At 44.2% G+C, this 23,265-nt stretch overlaps 1 protein-coding gene across 1 annotated transcript; it reads right to left on the bottom strand.

Moving 5' to 3' along the window:
- Nucleotides 1-2,456: 2,456 nt before the first annotated feature.
- On the bottom strand, nucleotides 2,457-14,201 carry EI24 (EI24 autophagy associated transmembrane protein). The gene is made up of 11 exons (XM_081114137.1): nucleotides 14,060-14,201; nucleotides 11,247-11,359; nucleotides 9,537-9,682; nucleotides 8,658-8,718; nucleotides 7,749-7,815; nucleotides 7,108-7,232; nucleotides 6,705-6,824; nucleotides 6,254-6,365; nucleotides 5,228-5,339; nucleotides 4,757-4,831; nucleotides 2,457-3,473 (listed from the first exon to the last, which is right to left on the bottom strand). Exons 2-11 carry the CDS (start codon nucleotides 11,286-11,288, stop codon nucleotides 3,311-3,313), a joined length of 1,023 nt encoding a protein of 340 aa, XP_080970263.1. The 5' UTR covers nucleotides 11,289-11,359; nucleotides 14,060-14,201; the 3' UTR covers nucleotides 2,457-3,310.
- Between the last annotated feature and the right edge of the window lie 9,064 nt (nucleotides 14,202-23,265).

Raw genomic sequence — 23,265 nt, 5'->3', positions numbered from 1 at the left:
AAATGCTTGTTATATGGTTAAGTCAGCTATTCTGCTCCTTGAACCTTTTACTGGGTCTGTGGACTCATTTTAGGTCCATACAAAATATTCTACTGATAGAGCCACCGCTCTCATTGTTAAAAAAAAAAAAAAAAAAAAAAGCCTAGCCCTAACCGGTTTGGCTCAGTGGATAGAGCGTCGGCCTGCGGACTGAAGGGTCCCAGGTTTGATTCCGGTCAAGGGCATGTACTTTGGCTGCGGGCACATCCCCAGCAGGGTGTGCAAGAGGCAGCTGATCAGTGTTTCTCTCTCATCGATGTTTCTAACTCTCTATCCCTCTCCCTTCCTCTCTGTAAAAAATCAATAAAATATATTTTTAAAAAAAAGCTTTAGTTATACTGACCTAAAGTCAGCTTCCTTTCTATTTCTGTGAGTCATGTAGCATAGACTTGTTAATGGGGGGCTTGGGTGGGGAAGGGGAGCTCAAGATGACTGCTAGACTAAAGGCCTCTTCCATTGTACTACTGATGAACTGATAACCTTTACCAGGGCCATCTCAGTACAGGTAGACACATGAGTATAGAAGCTGAATAAATGTCCTACTTCTATAATCAGAAAATAAAAGTGGACGAAAAATGAAAAGACAGTGAACAGGCAACTGTAGTTGCCCTTTTGTTCCCTGATGTTATCCCTCTAAGGTGGTTCACAAACCTCTAACCTTTAGTCGCTCTCTTCTTTGTCCCAATTCCTCTTAAACTTTATCTTGGCCCATAACAATGTAAGAGCAATTAACAAGTCAGCCCATAAATATGTTCATAAGTTTCCAGCAGACTCACCTACCCTCCCCAGGTCTGAAGCATCCAGTTTCTAATTCCTCCAGAGTTGCTACAATGGACAACTCAGCTCTAGGCAGGATAAAAGGGTAGTGTTTTAAACCCCATAGACCTGTCCAGGCTGTGATGTCTGTACCCGAGAAGAGCTTTTGTGAACATGATTCCTTAGATCAGGGGTCCTCAAAACTACGGCCCGCGGGCCACATGCAAATACAAATACTGTATTTGTTCCCATTTTGTTTTTTTACTTCAAAATAAGATATGTGCAGTGTGCATAGGAATTTGTTCATAGTTTTTTTTTTAAACTATAGTCCGGCCCTCCAACGGTCTGAGGGACAGTGAACTGGCCCCCTGTTTAAACAGTTTGAGGTCCCCTGCCTTAGGTCCTCCTGGTTACATGATTAAAACACGCTGATTTTCATTTTCAGTGATTACCAGAATTTCTGTTGTAGATACAATGCCACAGGCCTGACTTCTCGATTACACCCATAAAACTGCAGATTCCTCATTTCCAATCACTTAAACTTTTAAGCATTTTCTATCGCAAGACATAGTGCTGAATAAGATCGAGTGCCTTCATCCACTCAACCTCCCTCGCCTTTCTAAACACTAATTTAGTGACTACACATACAAATTTCTGGCAGCAAAGATGTGGCCACTTAAATAACAGCGACTTATAAAAACTTAAACGGATCTTTAGGCAATCAGTGATCAGTTGCAAGCTGATGAAATACCGAGGTCTTCCAAGCACCCCACAGCAACCTGGCAGTTCTCTGCAGTCCTAGTGACAAATGACCAGGTGTCTAAAGGAGGAAGTAAATCTTATTTTAAATTATGTCTTTTATAATTTTTTTTTGCACAAACTGGAAAACAATGCTCACCTCCAAGATGCCCGCTATTTTAAAACTTTCTGCACCTTAAACTTGGTTTTCATCTCCCAGAAGTGATTCTTAAACTCGAATTTTGGCTTGTACATGGTAGTTAGCCAAATCTCTAATCTCTTCTCTAATGAGAATATTCAATACACTGAAATCTATAAGGATCTCTTTATCCATGAATACACAGGAGATGTACATACAGACTTTAAAAGAAATAATTCAACAATCCTAAATTCTTTCCAAGATGTTAACATGGTCATCATCATGACATAATCCAAACTTCCTCAGGTTACATTTTTCAGGACTAATCTCTCAAAAAAGTATAATCAAATTTACCCAAGACTAAGTCTTGGGTTCCATGAATATGTTTCTTTTTTTTTTTTAATAGTTGGAGTTTTTTAAAAATATATTTTATTGATTTTTTACAGAGAGGAAGGGAGAGGGATAGAGAGTTAGAAACATCGATGAGAGAGAAACATCAGCTGCCTCCTGCACACCCCCCACTGGGGATGTGCCCGCAACCAAGGTACATGCCCTTGGCTAGAATCCAACCTGGGACCCCTGAGTCCACAGGCTGACGCTCTATCCACTGAGCCAAACCGGTCAGGGCCATGAATGTTTCTTGATGTGATTTATAAATTCAACCATTCCACACCTTGTGGGAAACGAATCACATTTAATTGTGACATTTTAAAATTGTACAAGTGTTTTGACATCTGCCCCCTCCTCCAGTACTTGTCCCTTTAAAATAACAGAAAAACACCAATCACAGGCTTAATGGTTTTAATAAGTTTGCCCCTTCAGTTTCGATTTGCAGCACCCAATATCCCCTTGGAAACATCAGACAGGCCCGACAGTGGCCAACAGTAAATTTCAGACCTGCAGAGTTTAAGAGTTCAGGTTCTCTGGGCATTCTGTGTTGCAGTGGCACTTGTCCAAAACTGGTACCTCCCTGTGGCTGGGGAACTTTAAATGTACCAGTGAAAAGAGCTTTTCCCCTTCAAGGGGAAGGAAAAACCACTCCTCAAAACCCAGCAGATCTGGCTGTGAGGTCTTTCCTCCTGTCCCATCTCTTCAGGCTTATTTTTTGCAGTGGAGCAAGAGAGACCAAAATCTAACCTGAGTTACAAGAAACAAGACAGTGATGGCTATAAAGGGAGTGACCAGGAGTAACGGACACTCCTGTACCTCCCACATCCAATGTATGTGCTTCACAGAAAAACAACAAAAACAACAGGTCCACAAAATACAAAAGCTAGAATTACAAAATCCATTCATCCAAGGGTGATGGAAGGCAGGAAGGGGAGGCGGAAGGGTGAATGGCACGGGGAGAAAAAGTATTCGAATCAGTCCAGGCGAGGGGAGGCTGGCAAATGCTAGAAAAGAGCTGCAGAAAAACCTGTGGGCCTTTCAGACTCACAGGTGGTAAAAGTCCACATCCTGGTGTCAGGGAGATGGTGCCTTACGTGCACCAGAGACAGAAATCCCAGTTCCTCAGAAGGGAACACGCAGAGGGCCCTTGGCAGAGTGGGCCCCGCCTTCCCTGGTGGGGGTGGTGAACAAGGAAAGAACTGCACAGCCTCCTCCCAGTCCCACTCCTTCCCCCTGATGGCAGGGGACTCAGTGGCCTGCAGCAGCCTTCAGTTTGGCAGGAGACGCATGCGGCGAAGGGAACTTCTCTGCAGAGGCTGAGCTGCTCAGGGCGGACTGCAGGTAGACCGTCTTGTGGAAGAGTCTGTTGCTTAAGAAGACCACCAAGGAGAAGAGGCGCAACTGGAAAAGGCTAAAAGGCAAGAGAGCCAACCTGTGAGATCCCCAGCTGGTCAGGATTATTCTCTGACTACAGGAAGTTTTAAAATGACATGGAAAATAAGACAAGTGAAATTTGATCAAGGAAGTCCAGATAGTAGGCACAGTACAGATACTGGACACATGGATTAAACAGGCAGCAACTAAAGAATGCACTGGTTCCTGCCACTGTCGTAAGTGTAATGAACTCACCACCATTTGAAGTATCAAAGCTTACTTACTGGAAACAAATTTATATTTCAGATTAACTCTGAACCAAGAAGCACTTTTCTATAACTGACTTCAGGGCACAAAACTTCAAGCTACGTCTGAAGACATCATATGCGTATGCGTTTCATTTTCAAGAGAGTTCCAGACAAAGTCAATTCCTACTAAGACTCACACTGAGCATTGCTGGACAGCAAGAATAAGCAAAAACTCAAAACAGATCTGACATGATTGTATCCTCACTGACTTAACCAAAACTGAGCAAAGGCTGAGTTTTTCTTTGAAGTGATAAAACTTTTGGAGTTCTAGTATTACTGTTAAGACTCCTTTTAAAATACTGTTTTACTATCATCCATATATATAAAAGCCTAGGCGACCAAATGTCCAAACGACCATTTGACCAGTCACTATGACACACACTGACCACCGGGGGCAGACACTCAATGCAGGAGTTGCCCCCTGGTGGTCAGTGAGCTCCCACAGTGGGAGCACCTCCACAGTTGCAGTGGTGGCAGCTGCAGTGGCAGGCACAGCATGGCGCCCGGCTTGGCTTCCTCCCTAGCCACCTGCCGCTTCAAGCACTACTACATCCCCTGAGGGGTCCTGGATTGAGAGATGGCACAGGCCAGGCTGAGGGACCCCACCAGTGGACGATTCCGTGCATCAGGCCTCTAGTTACCATTAAACTCCTATAGCCAGACACATGGGCCTGATGCCTTTTTAAAAAGGTGGCCATTCTTACAAAAATGAACATAGTTACCAGTGTTTACAAGTGCCTTATTCAGTAAATTGTTAAATTTTTAAAATATGTATTATAGCATCAATTTTAAAAACATATTCATGTACATATATATGCATGGGGAAAATTTTGGGATATATCCCAGAAGTGTTTTTCTCTTATTAAACTGCACATTAATGTTTTCCAGCAATGTAAGAGGTTATTTTTTTTTAAATGTCTCATTCATATGCTAGTAATTGTGGTATTATAGCCCCAGTCCTTTACACAGAAAACAGCATACTACACCTTGACTAGTACTGGCTAATACTTACTAAGCTTTGCCAGGGGTCTTTGCTTCATTGGCGCTAATAATGAATAAAGGAAAGAGGATAGAGAAGAGGCAGCCACTGTAAAAAAAAAAAAAAAGAAGAAAAATAAGTCACCTTCGTAACAGCCATGACTTTGGAGAAGACATGAGAAGCCCAAAATTCCTTTACGTCTGGTGCTAACATTATGGCTTGATAAGCCCTTAATAAATCAAACACATCTTTAAATTTTTAAAAGAGGGTTTTTCTAAGCACTGGCTATGTTTAACACTGCTCCAGGAGGCAACATAGATGAAATGTGGCAGGCAGGTCCTGCAGACTAGATGTTAATACTGACACATGCATAGGAGAAAGTCCTCTGGGCCGCCTAACAGTCAACAGGAATGAAGAATGCCTCGCACAGAACCAGGCGTCCAGACGATGCTCCCTGCGCGGAGCTCTGTACCAGTCCCCCTGCAGCCCCTCCAGCCAAATCACCTGATAATGTATGAGGACTGCATTGCTGTGAGGAAAGCCAGAGGTAAACCAAATCCGAAGTAGTAAGGCCAGTTCCTCTCTATGTTTGACAACCGCTGGTGCATTTCAATTCCTATAACAAGGAGCCAACACAATTGAAATTCTTACTTCCTTTTCTCAAAACGACTAAATACAGGAGACAAATTTGAGGTTTGAGTTTGGGATATAGGTCTGCCATTTAGAAAACAGCTAAAACACATAATTCAGCATTGTCCAAATGTGATATAAAGATCTGAGGCAAAGTTTTTACAATTCAGTAATCACAATTTCAAAGCTGACAGGCTAAGTGAATTATGAATTACACCACCAGCATCCTTTGTCAGGATTAGTCCCAAGCAAAGCAAGATATCAAATAAAAAGTTAGCTATCTCCTAGAAATTAACCTCTTTCAAACATACATACCCAGACAGATATGCCAAGGGCTTTTAAAATACCCAAAATTATCTAAATGCACTGACATCAAATTAATTTCTCTAATTCAGAATGCCTTCTGCTCATTTATGGCTCAGTCAGAGCTACATCACATTAAGCACCGTAAAGGTAATGCTACATTGCTGTACGCCCCAGCATCAAAGTTAAGGGTTAAGCCAAAGGTAAGTGCCCTCTTGCCAAAGATGCTACTTCCTCCCAAAGATGGGCTGCCAAGGGCCTAAGCATTAGGTAAGTTTTAAGAAGTCTGCTTAGCAGCAGTGTTTCCAAAGTGAGCTTCCAAGTTTTAGTTTGGAGTTTCTTCAGATGGACTTACCTTTATTTTTTATTTTTATTTTTAATATATTTTATTGATTTTTTACAGAGAGGAAGGGAGAGAGACAGAGAGTTAGAAACATCGATGAGAGAGAAACATCGATCAGCTGCCTCCTGCACATCTCCCACCGGGGATATGCCGGCAACCCAGGTACATGCCCCTGACCGGAATCGAACCCGGGACCTCTCAGTCTGCAGGCCGACGCTCTATCCACTGAGCCAAACCGGTTTCGGCGGACTTACCTTTATTGAACCAACGATATTCAAAGCAGTACAGTGAGTAGAGAAGGGACATATGCAGGAGGCTCACCAGCTGGCCCACAAGGTGGATGGGAAAGAGACTCACAAACATCCCCTGAAGAATAAACATGGAAAATCTTAATTCCAAAGTTTCAGAGCCCCAACGCTGTTCACCTGCCTCTGAGTCATTACTCTCTGCCCCGAGCCATTCAGTTGCTTCTCAAATTTATGACGAGCAGGAGACTGGAGAATGCCCAGGTGGCAGGAAAGGGCAGGTACATTCATGTTTCTTCTGTGATTTTTAAATTCCCTAGTTGTTTCTGTAAAAAGCTTATTTAAAAATCATTCCCTCCCATAAAGCACTTCGGCCCCAGGGGAAATGCAGTACCACGTCTGTGTAAACTTCCCTCTAGTGAACCTTTATTTTGAAAGCTGTGCATGTGCCCAGTCTCACCTGGATGAGGAAAAGAGCCTGCAGCAGAAGGTTGAAGAGCATGTCAGCAATGATTTTGCTAACACTAGGGAATGGGTGAGGCTTCCGCCCTGATACCTCGAATGCCAGGTCGGCTATATCCTGTAACAGAGAAAGTAGCTCACCCAACCAGGAACGAAATGGCCCCAATATCCATCCCAAAGCTAAGGCCACTGATCTTCCCTTGGACCTGCCAGATGAGAAAAGCTCTGTTGGCCCGACACAGTCATTCCATTTTACAGGAGCACAAACGCCACCCACTGGCTGCGTGACCCAGGAAGCCTGTGCGGTGCTCCCTACAAGGCCACTCACTTCGCAGGCTATAATCTGCCACCTGTCCACCCTCATGCTACGGGACCCAGCCTCCATTCCGCCCTGGACCTACTTGGAACCAAATGGCATTCACCACTTTGCTAAGCACAAACAGGGGGAGCACCCAGAGAGCACTGAAAATGGACGTGAGGAAGAATTCCAGCCATGACCAAACATCTCCGTGTAAAGACGGATCACCTACGAAAGGGGAAAAGAGTTCGTTTAACTGGAGAAATGGAAAACCAGATATGGAGCCCCTAATCGTGACTATTCCTCCCCACCCCCGCCCCACACATATCTTTGTTTTTTGCAGCACAAACGATGCCTTTTTCAGATAGTTTTATTCTTTGCAAACGCCAAATTCTGGCCACAACTCCGGCTCAGAGTAGCCATAGCTATGTGCTGCTTGCCTTGAGACAAACCTGCTTACCTGGTGGTGACTGAGATGTCACAGTGATTAACAGTAAGAAAGATGCAGGAAACCACCCGAGCTCAAATCCCAGCTCTGCCATTTACTAATGACTTAACCTTGGTAACTAACTTTCATTTCCTCACCCATAAAATGACATCTATAACAATTCCCACTCAAAGGGCTGTTGAGAAGTTTGAGTTACAAACATCCCAAGCTCCTGGTACACAGAAAGAGCTCCATAGACCGAGGGAGACAGAAAAAAATCTCCTACCTCTATGCCAGGCGGACAGCACCACACTTACCAATAATCTGGGCAGTTACTGACTGAAGTACAGGAATAAACACCCGGTAAAACAAGAGGAGACTGAACTAAAGGAAAGAAGCAAGAAGGTAAATATTAAAAACCCTTCTTCAAAAGAAAGAGTTCCAAGTATCGGTGCAATTATTTTCCAGATGGAGGTGACTTTATAAATCAGAAGGCCTGAGCAGCACCAAAACTGGACCCATTTCTAATCCCAATCTCCATCTAAGAGGTACAAACCTAATACTGCCTATAAACACAGTAAAACTTTGGGGGCAGAGAAGAACATTTCAGACTGTATACAGGACAAAATAAAGGCACAGACTAAGTGCACAGTAATGTTTTATTAAAGTTAACACCTGGAAACATCTGTGAAATGTTTAAATTAAGGGAACAAATTACATCGAATTCCAAGTCTAAGGAAATATTTAACTATCTGTTTTTGGAAGTATTCAAATTTCACCTAAGCCTGGGTTGCTTCTCACTTAATTGCAGGCAATCTTTTCTGGTGTGGGTTTCAATAGATATCAATTCTAACAGATCGCTATAACCAGATGAGGGGAGACCCTTGTCCTCATCCACCTGTCATTTCCCTCTGATCCCACAAGATGCTCTTAGCCAAAATGTTCAGACAATGTCAAGAGAAATTATTAACCAATAACAACATTAAAACATGTGAATAAGTAATTTAAAAAACTTATTTTAGGAATAGCCCTTTATTTACATACAGGTGTTCTCTGAGTGAGAATAAAAGCACTCCAGTTGCATAGAATCCTAAGTTATGGTCTTACGCATGTGTCAGCTGGTAAAAGCTACTTGTCCCAGTTTAAAGAAAACAGAAGAGAACTATTAACAGCAACAATCCGAAGATACTTATAAGGCACCTAGAATTTAAGGAAAAAGAACTTACCCAGAACACTCCGCCATTCCAAGCGCAGCACTGGAAAATTCTACTAACGATACGCGGCTCACTGGAAAAGAACACATGTATTTAGCTTACAAGGCAGAGAGGCCACTTTCATACTGTCATTCAGTAGCTCCCCATTTTATATCTTTTGTTGCTATTAATTTTCCAGCACCTGTTGTTCTCCCAATGTTCTAATGTCAGTCAATAAGAAAAGACCAAAAATATTTCTAAAGAAGCAGCTTTTCTCAAACAAAACATTTATTTTCTAAAATCCAAGACCGGCCAAAACCGGTTTGGCTCAGTGGATGGAGCGTCAGCCTGCGGACTGAAGGGTCCCGGGTTCGATTCCGGTCAGGGGCATGTACCTGGGTTGCGGGCACATCCCCAGTAGGAGATGTGCAGGAGCAGCTGATCGATGTTTCTCTCTCATCGATGTTTCTGACTATCTCTCTCCCTTCCTCTCTGTAAAAAATCAATAAAATATGTTTTAAAATAAAATCCAAGACCGAAGAAGATTAAAAGAGGATGTCTGGAGTTCTACCAATAAGTAAATCCACATAGGCTCTCCTAGAAGTACCCATTAATCCAAATAATTCTTTTGTGGTTCTCTAGTCATCGTTCTGATTAAAAAACAAACAAAAAACAAGCACCACGATATGTGAGCAAGGATGACTGCTAGACCCTAGTTTAAATCAATGTGGGTGGATGGGGGAGAATAACATCACATTTTGGGGGGAGAGAGTACAAAAAGCAATGGGGCGCTACTAAAACTCCCAGTCACGTCACACGGCCTCAATTGTATGCCGAGGAGCAGTCATGTCCTGAAGTGCCTTCCCTTGGAAGGGGGCTCAGACATTTCCGACACCGGCCTCCACTCCTTACCTCTCTTGCTTCCTCTCTATGCTCTGGGCTCTCCTTTGCGCCAGGACACTGCTTGCCCTTCTCCGACGCTGCTCCTCTCTCTTTTGCTGAATTCGAGCATCGAGCTTTGAGATGGTACAAATTCCCCAGATGGAGTCTTTGATTCCCTACAGACAAGAGTATAATACAAGAGTACTATTTTTAAAGAGGGGAAAATGATGGATCAGGGAATACTTACTTATATGCAGTAAAGTGATATCACAGTGGAAACCACTATTTATTTTGCTACGTGGCTTCCGGGAACCTTGATTTTTATATTTATTTTGAAATAATTCCCAATTTGTAGAAGAGTTGCAAGAATGGAAAACTTCTTAATACCCTTTCCTCCAGATTCGCCAGATTAATATTTTGCTACATTTACTATTATACATAAAATAGGGTCACCCACATACCAAGCATCTCCAATGAGCTAGACATGGGCCATATGGAAATGATCAAGAAACATAGCAGGAAAAGTATACAAGTAAACAACAACAAAAATTATAGTTTAATTAACTGCCACCACACTTTTATGTCCAAAGTAGAGTGGTAGCGTTGGGGTACCTGACTTCTGAAGCAGCAGCACAAAAAGGCAATCTGGTAGCAATGGTGAGCCTAGATTTAAGGATGGCATTTTCACTATTGTTATTAGCCAAAATAAATGTTGGAGATAATCACCAGGATACAGAGACACGGGCAAGTTTATGAGCTACCAACTGCTGATAGCACCATAAATTGGCACAGTGTGCACCTGATCGTTTACCTACGAGTAATTTTTAGTCTTATTTTGCTTTTAATTTCTAAATCTTCCACAACAGTTTAAATATTCCAGATAGTAGAGTTCAAATGGCTGAGGGCCTAGTATGTATGAGAATGATGACAGGATCCCCACCTAAGACACTTACAGCTCATGGGGCAGACAAACATGTAAAGTGTACAATGCAGAACTGATCCAGGGTTGAAATTTTATCACACAAGGAGGTAAAGGTATTAAAAGTAGATCACATTGCATAGAGTCTCTTTAGCCCTTCCAAGATACTCCTTCAATTTCTCTTTTAACTCGAACTCCCCACCCGCATCAGAACTGGCCTCTCTCCTGCTCCTAGGAACAGAGCTAGAGGGGCCACAACTAGGGCATTAGCCCTCAGACATCCACTCTAAGAGAATTTTGTGCCATTGGAAATCTGGGTGACTAGGTTCTAAGCAAATCTTTATGGGACATTTTCCTAGAGCGTCATCATCTGCACCTTATAAAATGGGGGGACTCTAATGTAGTAAATCCAAATGTAGTAGTTTACATAACAGTAATGTAACCCATATTCATTGCTTAGTTTTGACCAATGTGTCATGGTTACAGAAGATGCTAACATTAGCAGAACCTAGTGACAGATACAGAGGAACTCTATACTATCTGGTAACTTTTCTGTAAGTCTAAAATTATCCCAAAATAAAGTTAAAAAAAAGGTGTGTGTGTGGGGGGCGACCTCTAGACCCAAGCTGACCAGGATTCTCATGCTGTAGACACCAGGAAGGTCTACCAAGCTTCTGCAAGCTAGGGTAATACCTATCTCTTGAGTAGAGTGGATTAGAACGAAAACCTGTATGTGAAGGACCCAACAAATATGAACACCTAAAGGATTTCCTAGTCAGTTCCTACAGCAAAAGGGTCACGAGATGGCTTGATGTACTCACCCTGGCAAGGTCCTGGAGAAAGGTTTTGACACTGTCAGCCATATCTTCACCACCCAAACTACTAACTACACAGAGGAGAGAGAAGCACCCCAAAATCTTTCATCATGAAGAACCTGGAAACAGAGATAGTGGGGAAAAAATATTTAAAGATAAGTAACTTCATGTACATTTCTGCATGATGCCATTTTCCACATACTTGCATCTCTAATAGGAGTCCTTAGGATTCCAGCCCTTAGATACTAGGACAGTGAACTAAAGTAAGGTTATCCCTGCAACTAATGAAATCTGCAATGGATAAATTATTTTTTAATTTAATTTAATTTCACTTTTACAGGGGTAAATGGCTCTGGGACCAGTAATGTCCTCACCAGACTTTGATGTCCCTAACTGCCCCCACACATATTCCAATATCCTTTTAAGCTATAGGTATGCTTGGTGTATAACCTCTATCTAACACTTGAATGAAGTACAAGAGCAAGATGAAAGTTCTTGCAAAATTTACTAAATATGCACTTCATGCACAAGGTCCCCTGGCACACAGTTAAGTTTAAGGCGTGATGTGAAATTTCCCACCTAGACCTCCAAAAGGGGCCTCCATACGCTTTCCAATTTTAAATATATGCATATAAAAGTGCAATTTTTTAAAAAATATATATATTATTGATTCTTCACAGAGAGGAAGGGAGAGGGATAGAGAGCCGGAAACACCAATGAGAGAGAAACATCGATCAGCTGCCTCCTGCACACCCCCCACCGGGGATGCGCCCACAACCAAGGCACATGCCCCTAGCCGGAATCGAACCCGGGACCCTCCAGTCTGCAGGCCGACGCTCCATCCACTGGGCCAAACCGGCCAGGGCTAAAAGTGCAATTTTAATAAGCATGGGAGACACAGTGGATTTTGTTTACACTAGGCAAAAAAAAGTTCACGCATACAAATATTCTTTAACTTACTACAACTTTCCCATTTTATTTCTCAGGTAAACGACAAATCTAGCTTCAAAGTTTAAGAACTTGAAAGCTCATATCTGTAAGTATTCTTCAAATTTGTGTCCCCACTTAATGTCATTAAGGTGAATGATAAAACCCATTTTCAGAAATTTTATTAAGAAATTGGGATTCTAGCCCTGGCCAGTGTGCTCAATGGTTAGAGCATCAGCCCATGCACCTAAGGGTCGCAGGTTCAACTCTCCCCCTCCCTCCCTTCTACTCTCTCTGAAAAAGCAATGGGAAAAATATCCTCAAGTGAGGATTAAAAACAAAAACACTTCTCAATCCTAATTAAACCAACCTAAGGTATTCTCAATTTAAGAGATAGCTCATAACGACAGAATTTCACAGGCAGCTTATATAAACCTCAAATTTCAAAACGTAAGCACACTTTCCCTGACCTAAAACCACCTCACCAAACTGTACCTTCTTGACCCAACTGGACTAATGCCACCCAGAGCTGAAAGAGCAGGGAATGTGACAGCAGGAAGAAGGTAACTCCCACACCATCTGAACCATCTGCTCCTTGGGGCAAATCCTACACAGACGCACTCCCTTCGGGTAGAGAGGTTTCCAGGACAAGAACCTTCTAATACTCACTCCCACTTGAAAACAAACAGAAAACCATCTCGGCGTGAAAGACAACTCGGTGCCGGGTGAGTAGTAAAATGCTCAATGATGACACACAAGAAAGGCCCTGGTTTGGAAAGACTAGCATGAATCCACTCCGAACCAGCTACTTACTAATCTATATATTAAGGGTATTAAAATCTTCATGTTTTTAAGTGCAATAACATGAAAATAAAAAAACTTCTTTATGAACATAATCGCACTCCAAGGTGAGCTAGCCACATAACTGAGTCTGGATCCCTCACAGGGCATAGAGAGCCTGAGGCAGGTCAATCCCAGGCCAGTAGAACAGCTCTGTTATCTGAACCATGGCCATTAACACCTGGCTTCTGCATGCACCCAGGGGCAGGTTACCGACTGACCAACAGTGGCCTTTGAAAGATAGGTCACTTCACATTTTATGCGGAGATCCTAGCAGCCTTCCTTGGGGAATATTTGGGATTTACCGGTTTGACCAAAAAAGCTGAGGCGTGGAGAAAAGGAACCTGCCACAATCTGAGACCCCACAGAGACTGAAGAGCGCAGTGGGGGACCCTCCAACTCACCTGGAAGGAGGGGAAGTGCAACGGGTCCACATCATGTTACAGACGGGGAAACTGAGTCTCCAAAGACGAATGGCTAACCCAAGGCGACAGCACCGGGATGGGCTACGGCAACCTTGAAAGCCCGGTGTTCCACCCTCGGTCGGACCTTTTACTCCGGAGGACTGTTGTTTACCCCAGCATTCCATGGACAAAATGTCTCGTAATCCGGGAAATACCCCTCCCTGGCCACTCAGTGCCTCGCGGTCATTAGAACTTAGGGGGCATCTGCAGAGACACGCAGCCCCAGTGCGGAAAGCAGGAGGCGGGCAGACCCGCTGCAGGTGCAGGAAAGGTGAGCGCCCTGCTCCTCGCCGGCCCCTGGACTGGCTCCAGGTCCGCCCGGTGGCGGCTCCCGGAGTCCTCGGCGATTCCCACGGAAAACCGCGAGCTCCCTCCGCACCCGCAGCGGGCACCCGGCGCGGAGCCGCTCGCCGCGGCCACACGGAGGCCGGGGACAGCCGCGCCGCACCCGGGCATTCTCCTTCCAGCGGGGTCCCTCCCGCAGCCACACGACCCCGAGCTCGGGCCCTGCAGACCCGCACCGCACGCTCCCTCCGCCCCGGTCCCTGCCGCGCGCCAGTGGCCTGGCTCCGCCGAGCCTGCACCTACCCGGCAGCTCCGCCGCTCGGCTCCGACCCGGCCCCTCGCCCACCGAGGGCCACGGATCCTCGGCGCCGACAGCCGGCAGCCGCCCGGGCGCTCCCAGGGCCGAGGCCGCTGCGCCCGCACTGGGCATGCCCGGGCCGCGCGGGGCGGTGGGAAGTCGGCGGGCGCGGAGCCATCGGCCCAGGGCGGAGGGGGCGGGGCCGCTGCGGCGGAGGGGGCGGGGCCAAGCTGCACCTGCACTGGGCATGCCCGGGAGGCCGGGGCGGGGGCGGTGGGCACTGGGCAATGGGCAATGGGCGGGCGGGGAGCCACCGAGGCAAAGGGGGAGAGATCCCCTCGGCGGCGGAGGCGACGCGGAGCTGCGCCCGCACTGGGCGTGTACGGCCGCTCAGGACAGAGACCGGGTCGGGGCAACATAGGGCGACGGAACCTGGGAAGTCCAGTCGGCCCACAGGCCCGTGCACGTCCCGCGCCGAATCTGGGAAGCCCAGCCTTTCCGGAGCGCTTCCCAGATTCGGTTCTTCCGGATCCGTCATCCTGCTCTTCGCCCTCCCCCATTTACGTGTGCAGAGTTGCATGTCCTTATGAAGTCTTAGGAAGCCTGACAACAGAACAATAATACAGAAGTCACCTTGGTTTATTTGGTTGGAAATTTTCTGTAACCAAAGGTACCAAGCAATGATGGGTTTAAGTCAAGCTCCAAATGATTAATAGCACAAGCGGCCATGCCATCCGGCTGCATTAGGGGTACACTCTGCAGGCAGTGATGGTTAAGATAAAAACATAAAAGTAAAAAGAAATAAGACTTCACCTCCATCCCCACCAGTTCACGGCTACCCTAGGGGTAGGCATTTTCTTGGCATCAAGCCATCAAGCCCTACCTGTAACCTTTTTCTCCCTATTCCCATTCTCTTCTATATGTCTCACTCCTGTTAAAACATTCAAACTTGTAAAGAATTTTTGTGAGTTTAGTTGAGTCAAACTGTCAACAGTTGCTGGGAAGCAGAATCTCAGCGGATTGAGATAGTGCTCCAGAGTAGCGGTCGCCAACCTCTCGGACTTCACGGACCACCAGTGGTTCACGGAATACCGGTTGGCTACCGCTGCTCCAGAGAATGGCAGTTTTTCACCTATTTTTATCTATGTTATCGTAGATGTAAAAAGACAGGCTCAGTTAAGGTAAAGGTTGACCTTGTCAGTGAGGATACCAGCCTAGGTGTGACTACCCACCATAACTGCTTTTAGTTAAAGTTTAATTTCAGACCATCCTTTGTGGTTACTTTAGGTCTTTGAGTTTGTAAGACTGCCATGCAGGCCTTCCCTCAGCTTGTCAGGTTAGCATGTGGCCCCTTTCGTCCACAGATGGAATACACCAAATGCAGGATCTTGGATATGTTTTCTATCTGCTGAGAACTGTCAGAAAGATTAAAACAGCACCTTCCTTTAAATTCCTCACCACCGTGGCCACGCCACAAACAGCAAACAATCTGTTGCTGCCCGCTTCTCTAGAACTGCCTCCCTGACCTGGCTCAGCTCTCGATTTCTCCCATGTATAGCCCTGGAGGTGGCATTCAGGGCTTTTACCATGCTACAAGCCAGCTGGGCCACTTCTACTTTAAGGGAGCCTACCAGTACCAGCATAACAAAAATGGATGAAATATATTCAGCAGGACTCCACAGGTGGAGATGACATTGCAGTGCAGTGCAATGGCCCTGAGAAGGTCTTTTTTTGGTCCCGACTCTGATATTTCTGGGGCTCAAAGATGGACAGTCATCCTAAGCAACCTTCATTCCTTACCTGGAAAGACTTCCATGAATTACCTGCCCCCCCCCCACACACACACACACCGTGCTGTTGGCAGGGATATATGAATAAACAGTTATCCCACCTATCAGAAACAAACCACCTGGCAGCGTCATATGTCCATTACTAATAAGGGAGGGTGAAATCATCAGAACAATTCATATTGTAGTTACTAGATACTTAACCACAATAACTAGAACACCTGGTAAAAGTCAGACATTCGCCACTGAGAATGACTGCACTAACCTTTAGGGCAGTGGTTCTCAACCTTCCTAATGCCGTGACCCTTTAATACAGTTCCTCATGTTGTGGTGACCCCCAATTTCATTGTTACAAATTGAACATAATTAAAGCATAGTGATTCATCACAAAAACAATATGTAATTATATATGTGTTTTCCGATGGTCTTAGGCGACCCCTGTGAAAGGGTCGTTCGACCCCCAAAGGGGTCGCGACCCACAGGTTGAGAACCTCTGTTTTAGAGGAAACATCCTTGCATCCTTTTCCCAGACAGTGGATCCCAACATACAAAGGTCCCTGTGTATGACTTCCCAAAATGAATGGAATAATTCTATATATTATCAATAGGTGCCCCAACTCCTACTCAGCAAAATGTAAAGGTCAATTCTACACAGGTTCCTCCATTGCCAGCTTCAGAGCAGTTGGAGTGGTGAGAAGCACGTCCCAGGGTCCCATCCACTTCTCCTCCAGTTGGATCATCATCCTTGCACGGCTTATATCTAACTTCCTACCACATCCCCCCTCAAGTATCTTGGCTCTAGAGCAGTGGTTCTCAACCTTCCTAACGCCGCGACCCTTTGATACAGTTCCTCCTGTTGTGGTGACCCCCAACCATAAAATTATTTTCGTTGCTACTTCATAACTGTATTACTTCATAATTACTTCATAATTTTGCTACTGTTATGAATCGTGATGTAAATATCTGATAGACAGGATGTATTTTCATTGTTACAAATTGAACATAATTAAAGCATAGTGATTCATCACGAAAACAATATGTAATTATATATGTGTTTTCCGATGGTTTTAGGCGACCCCTGTGAAAGGGTCGTTCGAACCCCAAAGCGGTCTCAATCCACAGGTTGAGAACCGCTGCTCTAAATTATTTGAGAAAAGGGGCACAGGGTTTCTTCTGTAACTGCTTCATGCTGAGGGACAAAATTTTCCTTCAGAGCCAAGAGATCCTTGTTCTCTGTCAGAGGGACAATGAGGCCTGGGCGCAGAAAGAGTTGGCAATGGTGCCTAGAGGTGGACAAGGCAGACATGGGTGGGGCAGGGGGCTGCAGTGGGAGGGGCCGGGTGGGGGTGTGGAGGATGGGCCAAGACCCACCCCTGTACCCACGGCAGCCTCGGGGCCCACAGTTCCTTTCAAGGTGCACAAATTCGTGCACTGGGCCCCTAGTAACATATAACCATTTCAATAACTTATAGAACTTTTGCTTCCTGGGCAAAAACAGGAAAGACCTTTTCCCTTTTATTTATTTATTTTTTTATTAATTAAATCTTTTTTTTAAATTAAATCTTTATTGTTCAGATTATTACATTTGTTCCTGTTTTTTCCCCCCATAACTCCCCTCCTCCCAGTTCCCACCCCACCCTCCGCCCTCACTCCCCACCCACTGTCCTCATCCATAGGTGCACGATTTTTGTCCAGTCTCTTCCCGCATCTCCCACACTCCTTTCCCCCCCCCAAGAATAGTCAGTCTATTCCCTTTCTATGTCCCTGATTCTATTATAATCACCAGTTCATTCTGTTCATCAGATTATTTATTCACTTGATTCTTAGATTCACTTGTTGATAGATGCGTATTTGTTGTTCATAATTTGTATCTTTACCTTTTTATTCTTCTTCTTCTTAAAGGATACCTTTCAGCGTTTCATATAATACTGGTTTGGTGGTGATGAACTCCTTTAGCTTTTCCTGATCTGTGAAGCTCTTTATCTGACCTTCAATTCTGAATGATAGCTTTGCTGGATAAAGTAATCTTGGTTGTAGGTTCTTGCTATTCATCACTTTGAATATTTCTTGCCACTCTCTTCTGGCTTGCAAAGTTTCTGTTGAGAAATCAGCTGACAATCGTATGGGTATTCCCTTGTAGGTAACTGAGTTTCTTTCTCTTGCTGCTTCTAAGATTCTCTCTTTGTCTTTTGCTCTTGGCATTTTAATTATGATGTGTCTTGGTGTGGTCCTCTTTGGATTCCTTTTGTTTGGGCTTCTCTGTGCTTCCTGGACTTATAAGTCTATTTCTTTCACCAGGCAGGGGAAGTTTTCTGTCATTATTTCTTCAAGTAGGTTTTCAATATCTTGCTCTCTCTCTTCTTCTGGCACCCCTATAATTCTGATGTTGGTACACTTGAAGCTGTCCCAGAGGCTCCTTACACTATCTTCGTATTTTCGGATTCATTTTTCATTTTGCTTTTCTGGTTGGGTGTTTTTTGCTTCTTCGCATTTCAAATCTTTGACTTGATTCTTGTGCTCCTCTGGTCTGCTGTTGGGAGTCTGTATAATATTCTTTATTTCAGTCAGTGTATGCTTAATTTCTAGTTGGTCCTTTATCACAACATCGAGGGTCTCATTAGATTTCTTGTACATCTCATTAAGTTTATCAGAAGTCTCTAGAAGACTCTTGAAAGACCTCAAAAGTGTGGTTTTGAATTCTATATCCAGCAGCCTGCTTTCCTCCAGTTCTGTCATTTGTGTCCTGTTTCTTTGTCTCGGCATTTTTTATGTTTCGCTGTGTCCATAGAGTGGCTTTCTGTGCTAAGTGTCCCAATTACCTGAGGTAGACACTCTTGGTGCACCCCCTTGTGGTCTTTGTGTGCAGTCTTGTTGTAGCTAAGCCTTGATTGTTGTAGGTAACACTGGGAGGGATGTGACCTCCAGGCCAACTGGCTGTGAGAATCAGCTGTGTCTGCAGTGGGAGAACTTCTGTCCTCTAGGGAGGTGCTAATCTAGCCTTTGCCTGAGGCTATCCCGCAAATGCCTCTGTGCAAGGTTTGGGCAGGGCGGGTCCCAGGGGATCAACAGGGCGGGTGGAGCAAGCAGTTATGGCTGCTCTCAGTCCCGTCCCCAGAGGCTCTGCCTCTCAGTGTCCCAGCAACCTCTGCAAGCCCCTCGGAGAGAAAGCTGCCCTTGAGTTCCGACCGATGCCAGACAGTCCCGCTTCTCCCGTTTGAGTCTGGGTCCACAGAGACTCGCCCGGAACTGGAGCTCAGAGCCTGAGATTCCCTCCCGATTGAAACAGACAACCGCACCCTCAGCCGCCAGCCTGCTCCGCATGCACCTCCGCACCTTAGTATTTTACTTCCGCACCGCGCCTCCTCTGAGTCTCGGTATGCTTTTCTCTTTCCTTCTAGTTGTAGAATTTCCCCTCAGCCAGCCTTCCTGTGGTTCTGGGTGATGTCCGTTCCGTCTTTTAGTTGTATTTTTGAAGTGGTTGTGCGAGGCAGCAATCTCCGGTGTTTACCTATGCCGCCATCTTGGTTTCCTCTCCCTCCCATTGATTTTTAGAGAGAGGGAAAGACAGAGAGAAATATCGATGTGAGAGAAACACATCGATTGGTTGCCTCCTGCATGCACCTAGACCAGGGCCTGGGCCTGGGAGGAGCCTGCAACCAAGGTACGTGCCCTTGACCAGAATCAAACCTGAGACCCTTTGGTTTGCAGTCTGATGCTCTATCTACCGAGCCAAACTAGCTAGGGAAGAATGTCCTTTCTTTAACCAGTACAAGGCAATCATGGTTAACAGAGCATGATTAATATTTCCCATAACCATAGCTAGTCCCCAATATTCTACTTTTACCCATAACAGGTTTATTGTACTCCTAAGTTCATGACACTTTATCATCATTGTTGTGGAGAAGGCCCTACTTGTTTGTTGTTTTCCATTTACACATTCCCCTTTATCACCAATTTTCCACTCCTTTTCTCCATCCTTTCATACTTAAATGTCTCAATGTGTTTGATATTTTTATTTTATTTGAATATGTTCTTGTAAAATGTGATTTGTTTATAATGTATAATTTTGGACCTTTCTTATTGAGATATATTGAAGTATATCATTATGCTATTAGTTTTAGGTATACAAAATAATGTTTCAAAATTTGTACATATTGTGAAATGTGTACACATCACCACAGTTAACATTCATCACCACACATAGTTATACATTTTTTTCTTGTGATGAGACCTGACAAAGAAAATAAACTGAATCTCTGTAAATTGAGGAAAGAGTTTTAGCCCTGGCCGGTGTGGCTCAGTTGGTTGAGCATCATCATCCTGTGCACCAAAAGGTTGCCAGGGTGCATATGAGAGGCAATGGATAGACGTTTCTCTCTCGCTCTCCCCCTCTCTCTTTGTTTCTTTCTAAAATTAATAAAAGCATATTAATAGGAAAAGAAAGCGTTTCTTTTGGGCTTACTGAGGTCTATAGCCTAAGGACATAAATAAGACACTCAATTCATTCACATTCAAACCTCAATTCATAATTTTTGGTGTTCTACTGTTAGGGGCGAAAATAGAATATTAGGGACTAGCTATGGTTATGGGAAATATTAATCATGCTCTGTTAACCATGATTGTCTTGTGTTGATTAAAGAAAGGACATTCTAACCCAGCTAGGAGTTGTATGTACGCCCCTACGACCTGGGAGTCAACCTTGGAACCATTCTCACTTAAGAACTGCCTATTATCGTGGAAATATTAACAACCTTGTTGCCCAAAAAATGGAGTCCCACCCCAGCCTCCTACTTCCCCATATAATCCTTGTCTTACCCTATATAAGCAGCTGGTTTATGGGGGCTGCAGAGCAGATTTTTGTGGATGACCTTCTGCTCTCCCATACAGCCGTCAGTATTGGAATAAACGCTCAGATATGATTCAACCCCGTCTCTGCTTAATTGGCTCAAGTAGTGACAGGCAGCACAGACCCATTGATTGTCTGGTTACCCTACTTACTACTCTATTGCATCTCCCCCTTAATTTCTGAAACACAAATATGACCTCATTTTTTCCATGATTCAAATGTTTTTGTTTTTGTTTCATGATTCAAATGTTTTAATGTAGGAGTCAGGAAATAGCAATCTCTGGCTGAATCCAGCATGCAGAAATGTTTCGTTTGGACTTCAGTTTTTCCAACATTTTAAAAATTAGATTTCACATGAAAATCCCATTCTGGCCTTTTAAACACCTTGATCATCTTGAAACATTTCATGCATGGCCAAATGACAGCAACCACCTGGAGCTAAATAAAAGCCTGCATAGTCCCCAAAACCCAAACAAAGAGAGACCCCTTGAAGGAGTCATCCTTTTAAGCCAAATGCCTTAATAAGTGATCTCTTATAACTGAGTTTCAACTTCCCCCAAATGTTGATCCAGGTAAAACAGGTGGTGGTGGCCATAGCACAGATACCTCCTTGCTCAGCTAAAGATAACCAAGACTGTTCTATTATCAAGAACAACTTTAGTCAGAGAGTCTAAAGATCTGGACAGATAATGTCTTAGCAACAAAATCTGTAATGGTAATGTCTCCAAGAATTAAGAAGGGGTTTCAGATCATATTCCCAGGAAAATATGGCCCTCCCAAAGGAAGTGATTCCTGAATCATGAATGCCTCCTTCTAGGCCTTTCTAGAACAGTTTTGAGCACAATCAGATAATCAAAGTCATTGTCCAGCTGTGTGCCAGCCAGCTAGGCACTCATAGGCCCAAGGAGAATAATGATAAACACTACAAACAAGGATAAATCCTATCAGAAAACCTAACTGACCCCATTCAAAGTAGGGGTCAGTTAGGTTTTCTGCTAGCTAGAAATAAAAAAGTGGTTCTAAATTCCAGAGGTTACCCCACTTAGCAATGGCCTGGGAGATATGGACGAAGGCATTATCTTTCCAGGCCAATGCCAGAGTAAAGGAAAGAAAGAAGAGAAAAAAGGTCTAATGTTTAGATAACACAGTGTTGCAGAATTTACCAGGCGGCCGGAAAATACACAACGAGTACTCAGAGATTCAGGAAAAAAAAAAAAGAAACCTTTATTCAAAGCAGTGCTGCTGGCTCAGGGTATTTGAAGATCCAAAGCCTGAACATCTTATACAATGAGATTACTCCTTATATATAGTCCTAAAATTCTTTTCCTAACTCCCGGGCTTTTGCAGCCCTACCTAAGTTAGAATGGGGAAGTAAGATTATAGCTAAAGACCTGGCATGGGTAGTGCCAGTGACCTCCTCTCTGACTAAGCTGTTAAAGTCTGGGTTTGTGGCCCTTGTAAACTGGGAGTATTTAGGAAAACAGATTATTGCCTAAGGCAGGGGCAGTGACTTAATTATAGGCTAATAAGAATGTGCAGTAGGATTCTGGTTACTGGCACAGATTCAGATTGCTAACCCCCTTCTCTCCCCGCCCCCGCCCCCCCCCCCCCAGGCTGCCCCCTATATTCTCCTTCAGTAGGAAGTCTTGATTTAGTGTGTTAGGCAAAAGCAGTCTACATCAATGTCAGCTACTTCTCTTCCTAGTCAGTATGATTCAAAGAATTGTGTGTACAGGCTATCAATGTTTCCCACTGAAAAATTGTTGGGAAATTCCTGTAATGAACAATCAAACCATTTGTTTGGGCAGGACCGTCCAGGAAAAGTACAGTAATGCTAATGGAGACATTGACATAGTAGCCTTGTGATTATAGATAGTAAGGGAGGCACTGCGGGAAAGCCCCAGAAGTCTAAATTCAGGGTCAGTTCGGAAGAACTGACATTTCGCCTTGGTCAAATTCCTAAGAGCTTTAATAGGAGAAACTTACAAACATGGGCAAGGCAGTTGCTCCCAGTGGTGGTTGGGCCCGGAGGAATCCAAACCCCTCCCAGGACAGGGTCTCTTTTTTAAGGGGCTTCATAGTAAAACCATATGGTGGGTGGTCACCTAGACTGACCAGAAAGAACAATGCTTTCCTAAACTGACAGGCTAACATCAGGCAGTGAGCACACTCCACACATTCATTAACTTCCTTGGGGGTGAGGCTCCCATACATACAAAATTAAATTTGCTTTTCTCCCGTTCATTTGTGTTATGTCAACTTAATAGACCAGTCAAAAGTACCCAAAAGGGTAGAATATAATGTTTTCTTCCCCTACAGAAGCAAATAGGAATGCTATTTACTGTACTTTTCTCTGTATAACCTCCCCCCCCCCCACCACCACCACTTTTCCAACCCAAAATTAAGAAATCAATATTTTAAACATAAAACAGAACACATTTTTATTTAGTAATTACCACAGGTAGTGTTTACATACCAGTACTATGATATTATGCAGCATATCACTTGATTCAGCTTCTGTTGCATCACTTCTCTCTTCTTCATCACTATTAGTTCCAGACTTATAAATTTCTTCAAC

The sequence above is a fragment of the Myotis nattereri genome (genome assembly GCF_964212035.1).
Source record: "Myotis nattereri genome assembly, chromosome: 19".
In the NCBI taxonomy this organism is placed as follows: domain Eukaryota; kingdom Metazoa; phylum Chordata; class Mammalia; order Chiroptera; family Vespertilionidae; genus Myotis; species Myotis nattereri.
This window is presented reverse-complemented; position numbering and strand designations above follow the sequence as displayed.